At 41.5% G+C, this 12,177-nt stretch overlaps 1 protein-coding gene across 9 annotated transcripts in view; it reads right to left on the bottom strand.

Moving 5' to 3' along the window:
- The window catches only part of LOC149829887 (Rhodanese/Cell cycle control phosphatase superfamily protein), a 114,318-nt gene that overhangs the window by 55,783 nt on the left and 46,358 nt on the right, over positions 1-12,177 (bottom strand). For 7 of the 9 annotated variants that reach the window (XM_090016140.1, XM_090016145.1, XM_090016139.1 and 4 more), the window contains one exon: positions 9,962-10,024. The exons of the other annotated variants lie outside the window; for them this stretch is intronic. In XM_090016140.1, coding sequence (XP_089872266.1) covers positions 9,962-10,024 — 63 coding nt within the window. The remainder of the gene's footprint in view (positions 1-9,961; positions 10,025-12,177) is intronic. 9 annotated transcript variants of the gene reach the window in all.

The following is a 12,177-nucleotide window of genomic DNA, read 5'->3' as shown; positions in this document are numbered from 1 at the left end:
CCATGAGTAAAGACTTGACCAAGGCAATATGTGCATCATCACTCCCAGTGATAATGATGTCATCAACATATATAAGAACCCAAGTAGTAACATGATCATTCTTATACATAAATAAAGAATGATCAAGTATACTCTTAGAAAAGCCATGCTGCTGAATTTCCATGGAGAAACTCTCAAACCAAGACCGAGATGCCTGTTTTAAACCATAAAGAGACCTTCTCAATTTACAAACCCATGTAGCCGCATCATGTTCACTATATCCAGGAGGTTGCTCCATATACACCTCTTCCTTCAAGTCCCCATGTAGGAACGCATTCTTGACATCCAACTGGCTAAGAGACCAACCATGCTGAAGTGCCAAAGTGAGGATCACATGAAGTGCCAATTTTGACAACAGGGCTAAAAGTTTCCTCATAATCTTGCCCATATTGTTGTGTGAATCCGCGTGCAACAAGGCGAGCTTTATATCTTTCAATGCTACCATCTGGTTTACGCTTGATCTTGTAAACCCATTTGGAACCAACAACATTTCTATCAACAGGTCGAGGAACAATATCCCATGTATGACATTCATGAAGTGCTGCCATTTCTTCGTTCATAGCTTCAACCTAAGCTCGAGAATGGGTTGCCTGATGGAAAGTAGACGGCTCTTTCTCTTTGGCCACATTGGTTAGAAACAACTGAAAGTCAAGAGAAAAATTGTTGTAACTAACCCAACGATGGATAGGATGCCTTTCACGTGTGGATCGTCGAAGAGGGGGAGCCTCGTGAGATGGAGTTGAAGGGGCTCCTCGACGGGCATAAACCAAACCTGAAAACCGTGAAGGTGCATCCTGGATGATGGAGTTGTCTGCTTCAAACTGAATTGGTTCATCAACAACAGGATCTCTGATAGAGTCATATAGCAAAGTATCACAAAGCCATGGATCATAAGTAGTTTGCTCATATACCCGAGAAGTATCACAAGTGCTGAAATGGTCATCATCAAAAACAACATTTCTAGACACCTTAATCTTACCCAAAATAGGATCATAACATCTATATCCTTTATACCCATCGGCATATCCCAGAAATCTGCACTGAACTGCTCTGTCCTGAAACTTGTTACGTAAAGAATGATCCACATGGACATAACAAATGCATCCGAAAGCATGCAAATCATCATAAGGGTGAGAACCGTGAAGCAAATAATAAGGAGACTGATCTCCTAATAATTCCATAGGCAACCTGTTAATGATATGCACTGCAGTGTGAAAGGCCTCAGTCCAAAGAGAGAGAAATATCAATATTGTGCATCATACTTAACGCGGTTTCAACAATATGCCGATGCTTACGTTCTGCTACTCCATTCTGTTGTGCAGTTGAAGTGCACGTGATTCAGAAACCTGTGAATAAGAGTGAGCAAGATGTCTCCATAGTTCTGCAGCAGTAAAATGGTCAGAGATAGTTTGTAATATACGATCAGATAACGTGGCAGTCAAATAGGCAACCACAGATTGGTCCTTCTGAAACCAAACATCATACGCAGGATTTGGAATAGCAATGCAACTCACCTTCCCATCATTACCAGTTACCTCTTGCGTAATAGTCATAGGTGGGGCGGGTGATCCCCCATCCAGATGCCCGGAAAGACCATGACTTCGGATAAACGGCAGAATTTGGCGTTTCCAAAGTAAGTAGTTATCATGAGTTAATTTGTGAGAAACAAGTTGAGAAAGAAATCCGGGGCTGATTTTAGAATCCATAAGGAAGAAGATCAAAGATGAATCAAACAGCACGACAGAAATTCGTAGGTTGTACGGACAGAACCGTACGGACAGAAATTTTTGAGTTTTGGAAATCACGATTTTTAGTTAATCGTGCAGAATGTACGATTTATCAACTATATTGCAAGAAATAGATAAGAAATCACAAGAAGTTTGAGAAAAGAGGCACTTTTGAGAAATGAGGGTTCCCAAATTTGGGGAAAACAGAAATTAGGGTTGATAAAATTGGGGATAACAGAATATGTAAGAAGGAAAAGATGCACGATATGAGGAAATGAAGAAACGACGTCGAAATATAGTGATTCAACGGAGAAACAACAGAGAAAAGATGAAAAAAAAACACTTTCCTAGAGAACGCCCAAAAACGCACGTCAAGGTCCTTAGGGGCCTTCCAGATGATCGTGATTACCACGCCCTTGGCTTTGATACCATGTGAGAAATCAGATGTGGGAGTCACCTTACTATCGTAGCAAGAGATAGAGAGAGAGGGAAGAGAGAAAAAAATGTTGGGCGTAATGTCTTCTCCCCTTTCCATTGATATTTATATGTTGTACGAGTGGTACAATACAGTACAATAGTACAATACAGTACAGTATGTTGTACAATACAGTACAATAGTACAATACAGTACAGTATGCTGTACAATACAGTACAATACAGTGCAGTAGTACAATACAGTACAGTATGCTGTACAATACAGTACAGTAGTACAATACAGTACAGTATGCTGTACAAGTGGTACAATACAGTACAGAAATATATTCATTTACATTTACATATACATATTTAACAGAGGGGCCCCAATGTGATCATTGGAGCCCCTCCAACGGTCACAAATGTGACCGTTTGAGGGGCCCAACGATCATATTGGGTCCCTCCAAAGTCGAACCAAAAAGAAAAAAAAAAAGAAAAGTAAAAAAATAAAGTGCAAAAGTACATGCACATTTCAAGGGAAATATGCGTAAAAGGGAAAAGACCAAAATACCCTTTATCGGGTTTTATAAAAAAATAAATAATATATATATATAGAGAGAGAGATAATATATATGTATGTGTATCTTTATGTATATAAATACAGATATATATGTTTACATTGTGAGTATATTTTAACACCATGATCGTCAACGAGTTAACCTTCGGCAGCAGCATCGCATTCTGGCTTTGAAGAAGCTCCATGCCCAAAATCATCCTGAAATCGTCCAAGGACACTACTGAGAAGTTGGCTTTGTCAGCCCAACTCCCAATTCGGATAGCCACATCCCTTGTTTCACCAAGGATTGGATTGGCCTCAGAGTTCACTGTCTTGATGGCCATCTGCTTTGGCCCAACCTTTCCGCCTCTTCCCGTGAGACGGAGTTATGTGTGGCCCTGTCTACCATTGTCATAGTAGACTTCTCATTCGCAATGACTTCCAAATACATGAGTTCTTTGTTAATCGGTATGCTTTCAACTGCACAGCTTCTGACCGCATTTATGGCCTGCATGGCTCTCATCCTGGGTTGCACGACCTCAACATCATTACTCTTTGTCTGCACTACATTGGCCTGTCTGTCGTCCCTCACGAGGCACTTTGGACATTGTCTAGCGATATGTTTGTCGCCACAGAACCAACAAGTCATAATCAGCCCTTTATTGTCATTATTATTGTAGTTGTAATTCTGCTTCTTGTCGAAATGATGTTGGGTCGATGCCTCACCCTTGTTGTCACGTCAATCCTCCTTGCCTCCGTGGTTCGACTTCTTCCCGGCCGTGGTCGATGGAGTGAAGGACTTAGCGCTGAGTATCCGCTAAGCGCTAGGTCATCACATACGCATCTTCCAAAACCTCGAGGTTGCTCCTTTCCACTTCAGACTGTGCCCACGGTTGTAGTCTGACAATAAACCAATTGTGTTTATCTTCATCTGGCATATTGGGTACCTCTAGCATGAGCTTCTGGAACGTTCTTGTAAAACCCGAAAAAAAAACTTGGATTCGGGTCGGATCCGGACCCGACCCGGACCCAACCTGAGGCCACCGCCTCCCTCACGCCTTCTAAAGACAGCGAGCCAGGGGAGGGGTTTCAAATAGAAACCCCCTTTCCCTTCTCGCTCTCTCATTTCTCTTTGTACTCTCTCTCCCCTTTCACTTCGCGCAGGCAACCTCACCGCCATCGGCGACCTCCCGTCCGGCAGCCCTCAGGTGACCACCCCTCACCTCGCTTGTCTTCTCCTGTTGACGGGATCGGCACAGGCGACCCCGATCCGAGCTCCCTTCCAGAAACCCAAGGTCGGCAGCCCAGGTGTGCACCCCTCTGCCGCCTCCTCTTCCCCTTTTCTTTTCTTCTTCCTTCCGTCGACCGACAGGGGCAAAAGCCCCTGCCTGTCGGTCTTTTATGACAGAGAATGGTCATCCGACATGGACTTTAGCCCGTGCCACTTTGTCGACAGGTCGGGAAGGGTTCTAGGGCCCCTGCCTGTCCTTTTGTTTTCACAGGGAGTGTTGATACCCCTTCCTGTCTCTTCTTTTTCACAGGGAGGGTCGAGCCCTCCCTGTCTCCTTTTTGTCGTGCAGGGGAGGGTTCGACCCTCCCTCCCTCTGTTTGTTGTGGGGAAGGGCTTGAGCCCTCCCTGCCTATGTGCTATGCAAGGGAGGGTTTGACCCTCCCTGCCTTCGTAGTATGGTGGAGGAGGAGTCGAGCCCCTCCCTGCTTGTCTTTTATACAGGGGGAGGGGTCGAGCCCCTCCCTGCTTGTCTATTGCGCAAGGAAGGGGTCAACCCCCTCCCTCCTTCTGTGTTTCGCTGGGAAGGGGCCGAGACCCCCTTCCTCCCTCTATTGGTCAGGGGAGGGGTCGAGCCCCCTCACTGTACCCTCAATGTTCAGGGGAGGGGCTACGACCCTCCCTGCACTCTCGTTGTTCAGGGGAGGGGTTGAGCCCCCTCCTTGCTCCCTCTTCTCTGGTGTCAAGCAGGGGTGAAGCCCCCTACCTCCCTCTTTGTGGCTAGCGGGCAAGGGCCTCGCTCCTGCCTCTTTGCTCTTCCCGCAGGCAGGGCGAAGCCCCAACCTCCCTCATTACCTTCATCTGGCAGGGGTGCAACCCCTGCCTCTGTCTGAACCATCGTCAAGCAGGGGTGCATCCCCCTGCCTCCCTATTTCTTGCTGACAGCAGGTCAGCAGGGGCTCGCAGCCCTTGTTTCTTGCACATAAAGAAGGTCTGTCGGGGGCACGCTGCCCCTGCTTCTTTCACATCAGGACAGCGGCAACGCCCCTGTCCTCTCGACCTTTCTGATTTTGATAGCATGTTGACATCTCGCTTTTGCAGCTCGTACGACAGATCCCGCTCGCGCCCCGCGACCCGAGCCATCCATCGCTTACACCAACAGACACCAGCAATCTCGCAACTCCCCAAGGTAGGGAAAGATTGCACAGAGGACTTGGACAATTGAATTGAGTTCAATTAACTAAAAAGGACAATTAAATAAATATATATGCATATGTATATATATTTATACAAGTACGCATTTAACTCAAGGACACGGTTTTGCGATCCTTTTCCTTTACTTTCTGTCATGTCTTTACTTTGTCGTCGCGCTTTGTGCCCCAGCTCCTGTTTTTGCAAATGTTTTATTATTGCCTTGCCATTGCAGATGACGCTCAAGTTTTCGCTCATTGCATATTCTATAAAAGGCATCCTCGTGGAGGATGCAAGAGGCATTTACCGCTCTCCCTCTTGCGATTAGAGTTGAGTCGAGAGCTTAACGATACATCCTCGTCTAAGGAGAAGGATCCCTAGCAGGGATCCTGCCTTTTCGAGTGAGCAGTCCTGCAAAGTAGACTTGAGAATTTAGGGAGCTGCACAAAAGCATCAAAGACTACCCAAATCTAAGTATTTGGAAGGATGTGATTGGTTGGTTTTGTTTGTCTATCCGACATATCTCGGGTAACCTCGAATTGGGGCTTAAGCGAACTTCTTAGCGGAAGGTTCCGTTGAGAAACTCGTATCCTGTTTATCGAGGCCAGTATCGAGTCATGCGAGGCATGTAGATACCACGATAGTGGATGAAATTCTAGAAATTTGCATGTCAAATGTTGGCACAAGCTGTTGGTTGTTTCAAAAGTTAAAGAATGTCAAAAGTAAAGTTTGAGAAACATTAAATCTTTGTGAAACACTTCTGTTGAGGTTCCTTTTGAGGAACTATATCCCTTTCATCCTAGAGTACTTGTAGTCGTGCACTGCACGCTAGTACTATATGATCGGATGAGACGGTCATGCGACCTCGAACAGTACTAAATGCACAATGTTGTAAACACATAAAAATGAGATCGCCTTCACAGGTAAGATGCTCATTTGGTCAAAAGACCAGAGCATATAGAATGAGTCGTCAGTTAATTTACCCTTGACGCACTCATTCGCTTCTTATAGTATCTCAAGGGAGAGGACAGAGTAGTACACACTCCAATGATAGGTTGTTAATAACCACCTCACGGGCAAAGATCTGGCCTCCCCAGTCATTGGAGTTAGGGGAAGGGACTACCAGACATTATCATAGGTGGTAGATCCCATGGACTTCTGCAAAAGTTAGATGCATCTGTTGCCAAGTAGCCTTTGAGGAATCCTCTCTCGACTGAAAGTTGTTCCATTAGGAGCAGACTCAACTAGTTGTTCGGGTTATTAAAAATACATAGAATAAGAGACGCCCGAAATAGTCTCAGTTATTTCTACGATTTGTCTGCGCGTACCCGCAGGCCAGTAATATCGAAACATAAGTATGTTCACACTAGTTGATGGGTCATAAGACTCGCTAGTTGCGTGGTAGTTCACAGCTTACGATCAAATGAATCGTCATGTTGCGTTTGACAGTTGCACTGCTTACTTGCTTTGAACTGCTTACCTGTTTAACTGTTGATCTGTTTTACACTGCTTAGCATGCTGAATTAAATGCTCTTAATTCAGTTTCTTGTAGTTTCTCTTGTGCACCTACTAGTTTTTCGCGAAACTAACTCATTCTATGGGTACAGGTGATGATTAGGTACACCACGGGCGATGGCGCGATGGCAAGATGGCTTCAAGATTTCCTTTTTCTGCTCTTAGCCCGTATCTTGGACGTTTTTGCGTTTTGTCACGGATTTTCCTTTGGATATCCGAATTTCGTACTATTTGGGAACTTCTTTAAATAAAAGTGGTTTTTCCAAGTGTTTTGCAAGTATCATGTGTAGTGAGTTTTGGTTCTTTTAGCTAACGTGCCCAAAGTTGTCAGCTTGCCTTTCTAAATTCAACAAAAGAATTATCTTCCGCTGATTACATAAACAAACTCTGAAAGAAAAGAGATTTTCTTCTAGTCTCTTGCCTATTTTCTGAAAGGTTCGCAAGTTTAAAATTTTAGGGTGTTACAGTTCTGACATAGTCTTGCAATGATCCAATGTGCTTAAGTTCTGTCACCATCTGATAAGTTTGTCTTTGTGTATTTCTCGGCATAAAGTAGTTTTGTAGCTCAGTTTTGAAGGCCTCAAAAGTATCAATTACGAATGCCTTCTTTCCATATCGCTACGTTTCTTTCTCTATCAGGATATAGCATCTCCGTCAAGCAGAGTTGTTGCAGCCTTCACCCTAAGATCCTCGGCTAATACATTCTGAATGTCCAAGTAGTCTTCCACCTGAAACAGAAAGTTCTCTATGGCCTTGCTATCCCTTGAACCATTGAACTTCGATGGCCTCGGCGCCATTTAGGGTCACTGTCCGCTACAGAGTGTGGTTCTTCAACTGAAGCTCTCCTACTTCAGTTTGCAGGATGGTCACTGTCGTAATCAGTGAAGTAACATGTCCCATCAGCAAGTTACCTGCTCTCGCAGGCTCGTCACCTCATCGTCCAGTCCTCCAAACGACTCAAGTGCGTGTAAAATCGCTTCTTCATGCAAAGTCACATAAACCACCAGTCTATTGAAAATCTCGGTCGGCTGCCCGTGGCCCCGAGGTGAACCCATCTCCTCGACTTCGACATCTGCCTTACCTTGGGTGCTATGCAAGTTGTATTGGGGCGCCACGATGTTTTGCTCACAAATCGAGGTCTGTCGGCGTGTCTCTAGACACCGACTCTGGAGTCCCTTCCCCAGCTCAAGAATAGGCTCGGGTACCACTTATCACAGGCTTATTTCTTCAATAGGCCAGTGCGGCACGACGGTTCTTCCTTACCGCCGCAAGTCTTCCAGTCGCTCGTTTGCTGCTTGCGAAAGCTTAGATAACTCAGAGTGCAAGAGAGTGAAAGAAGAGAGAGAGAAAATTTGTAATCACTTGAAAGTAATCACAACGACGGTGAACAAAAGAAAGCTCAACGCATTTGCATTCTTTCACAATTTTGCCCGCAGGCTTATTACAGTTCAGATCTACGAGCTAACCCTTCAGGGTATTGATCAACCTGAACCAAAGTGCAAGGGTGACCCGGAGAAAGTTACAAGAGACTCAACACTTATCAAGACTCAATCAAAGCAAAACAGACTCTAGACACAATTGTACAAAGTAGGTCACAGGGGAACAATCTTGGTCATTTGACTTAAAGAGTCATTCAGATGTTCCCAATGGTTCTATATCGGTCCTCTTGTCTATATAAAGGGGGTTACTCCCCTTCTTGTATCATGCTTCTCTCAAGCACTTTTTCCTCAATAATATTTATATTTGTTATGGTGTGTTCTAGGCCCTAAGTGGCTCTTATGCTTGTGTTCTTGTATTGACCCATAAGTGGTCCTTGGCTGTACACATTCTTGTGTGATTGTAAGCCCATAAGAGGCAGCTACTTGTGTTTTTTCTTTTTCATTACACACATATAGACCATAGTGTGAAAACTCTCTTGAATTATGACACCAACTTCTTTGGTGTTCACTCATGGCTCAACCAGGTCAACCCAATGACATGGATGGGTATTCTTAGCGTTTATTTTATTATCTAGAATAGTAAAATACATTTTATAAATAAAAAAGTCACACATAATGAAATAAATTACTAGAACATAAAAAGATTAAGATTAAAGTAACAAGCAGTTATCATTTAGTGATTCCACCAGTATCTAAGCATGATAAGTTGTGAACAATAGCATGAAGTTGATCATATTTACGAGTAAATAGACTAGTATATTAAGCATCAAAATCAGCTAAGAACCACTATGCAGCATCATATCCAACTCTAAAATTAATATCATGAGGAGAACTAGATTTATGAACTTATGATATTAAGTTAATCAAATTTTCGATGTAAACATAACACCAGCTTAAAATAATAAAGATGGACCTAGATATCATTAAATTAGTACCATAAACAGAGGTCATACGAGAACATAAGCTGATTGGATAATGATAACTCTTGAATCATATAGCTAGTTTTTGTTGTTTTCACCTCTTTTTCTTTTAAGGCTAATATACAATAAAATCTACTGCTATCCCAGAATGTATTCTTTAAGTTATGAATGAGAGATTGTGTGTCCGTGTTGGTGATTTAAAAAAGGTTATGTATCTTCAGATCAGGTCTTTCAGATGGGCATTCCTCAGGCTAATAGTGGATCCATAATGTAACCTATCTGATTCTCCAAGCTTGTGTCTTGGATATCCGGATCTTACCAATCTACCATCCACTTTGGACTTTTGTTTTTATGAATTCACTTTGAACATTTACTGCTATTCACTAGTCAACTACCAGTAGTAGATGTCTCTGATGTCTTAACGGCTTTGATGTTCTTTACTTCCAATACAGCTTGCTGTACTTCCATTCCTTCTAATTGCTTAGAAAACTTTCCATATCCACTCTTCTTAAACTATCTTTCTCACTTAGTCAATGCTTAGAGTCTCTTTCAGTTCTTTGGCCCTACAACATCCATCTGATCTGTCCAAACAAGGCACTGTAGATTCCGCAATGTGTGGTTCCATATGTGGGAGAATCTCTAGATTTACCCACTGTGCAGGGGAAAGGGAAAAAGATAAAAGGCCTAATCCTTCCTTAGTAATCCTACCACAGATTTATCTTAATTTGTTAAGCACATAGAAATCATTTTAGATGCATTAAAAAAAGATTCTCCATATTAAACTTTCAAATTGTTAGTAGATTATGGCAGAAGATCTTTTCTTTTCCTCATTGAATATATAGAGAAAAAAAGTTTATCTATTCATAAAATATATCAAATTGAAGAAACAAACAATCAATAAAGTAATAATTATAAATAACATTTAATCTTACCAAACCAGCCAAAAAAATCTTTCCAGGAGTTGGCTGGATGTCCTCGAGTATAGCCTCTGTTTCCTGAATAGCATTAATTGAAGGCATGTTTATCTCAGGAAAAAGTTGACCAAATTCATAATTGAAAAATGTGCATTCCACTAATTGTTGAACAGTTAGCACATTGTCTTCTAAAATGGCTAGTGTAAAAACTAATTACCAATATAAGATCATATCATTTCAGAGAAGATTCTTAGTGAAGTAGGCTCTCACAAGGGCAATAGACAAATAAAACAAAAAGCTTAAGTTGCAGGATAGCCTGTGAATCTATGGGGAATCATGTAACGTATCATAATTCAATATCATCAATTTCAGTTATTGACCTGCAGTATAAAGTTGGAGAAATCTACCAATACAATATATTGGAATTATAGGCAGAAGTGGCAGAATACTGAGATTTGGATATTGAGCAATGAGAGAAATTCCAATTCTCATATTCAATACAATGTAGAATTTCACAAAATAAAAGTTACAAGACCAGTGGAAGCTTGGAGCTTTCTCAAGATACACTGAGATGAGATTCTTTGTGGGGGCGAGAAGTTTTGGAATCACCTCAAGAGCAAACTCTTGTAAGCATTCTTGTACCAAACTCCTTTCAATACAAAGAGCTTTTCTCCTTTTCACTCAAGAGTTCTTATGTGTTTCCATGCCCTTTTGATTTTGAGACCTCGAAAAATGGATAAATTCCTTATATTATGAATACATACAAGATTCGCCACTACAAAATGATAATGGTAACCCCACCTAACTTATAATAATAGAAATGTGTGTCCTACCTGTCAGGAAATAAGGAAATGAGAGCCTCCAACAAAGTTCACCAAATCACCAAAGTGAACACACAAAGAACCACAAAATGGGTTCACTTACAAAACCCACAAAGGGGCAAACAAAAGAGACTCACAATCTTAAAAATTAATATTTTATTGATAACAAAATCATGCAAGAAGCATACATCAAGAGAAGGGTTTCACCCCTATATATACACATTTGGAAGCTCCATAGAGTCATTGGAGCAGGTCCAATGACTCTATTTGACTAGTGAACCAAGTGTCGACTACTTCAACATGAACTAAGAAGTTAAAAATAAACTAACTAATCTAACCTAGTTATATACATATATATACGTATTTACACATGTATACATACATTTTTAACACTCCCCCTCAAACTTACAATTGGATAACTGAAAGTTTGAATAAGAGAAAGTAAAATCTAGGAACAACGAGGGGTTTGGTGAAGAAGTCAACAACTGATATTTTGGGGTAACATAGGGAAGATCGATAGTGCCATGTAGATACTCCTCTCATATATAGTGTAGTCCATCTCAATATGTTTGGTATGTTCGTGAAAGGTCTGGTAGCTAGCAATGTAGATGGAACTTTTGTTAAAATATGTATAACATATATATATATATAGATTATGACACACACATATATATATTACATATATATGTCTATGTGTCTATCTACATATATAAATATATATATATATATATATATATATATTTCTTGTAATACCCAATAGGGGTAAAATAGTCTTTTCACATTATACACGCATATCCTAAAAGATATGCTCTTTTTCTCCTTTCTTTTTTCTTTCTTTTTTCCTTTTCTTTTTACTTTTTTCTTTTCTTTCTTTATTGGTTGAGAGGGGTCCACATAGAGTCGTTGGACCCCTCCAACGGTCATAAATATGACCATTGGAGGGGCTCCAACGACTCTATGGGAGCCCCTCCATGGGTCCCTTAGTGTGTATAAATAAGGGGCTTGGCCCCTTGTATTTTTATTGCTTCTTGTGAAGCCTCATGTGAGTGGAATATATTTTTTCACCTTAGTTTGTGTGTTTTACCACTTTTGTGGTTTGTTGCAATCTTGCTCATTAGTGCCTTCTTGTGTATGTGCGTGCTTTCGTGCTTGCTCTTGGAGATATCGCCTCGTTCATTTGGCACTTCATTACATGGTATCAGAGCCTTGGTTGAGAAAGCTTCATTGGATCCTCTCTTGACAAGTAATATCTCTCCTCTTTCTTGCTTTCAAACTCTTTTTCTATAAATGGCCAACAAGGATGCAAAAATTGACCTCTCATTCAAATTGAATGGGACCAATTACCGTATGTGGGCTGCTGCTATGGAAAATAACTTCAATGGTAAAAAACTTTGGGGTTATGTGTGTGGAACC

The sequence above is a fragment of the Nuphar pumila genome, chromosome 8 (assembly GCF_984573655.1).
Source record: "Nuphar pumila chromosome 8, dmNupPumi1.hap1.1, whole genome shotgun sequence".
NCBI classification, from domain to species: domain Eukaryota; kingdom Viridiplantae; phylum Streptophyta; class Magnoliopsida; order Nymphaeales; family Nymphaeaceae; genus Nuphar; species Nuphar pumila.
The sequence above is the reverse complement of the archived record's forward strand: the minus strand, read 5'-3'. Positions and strand labels throughout refer to the sequence as shown.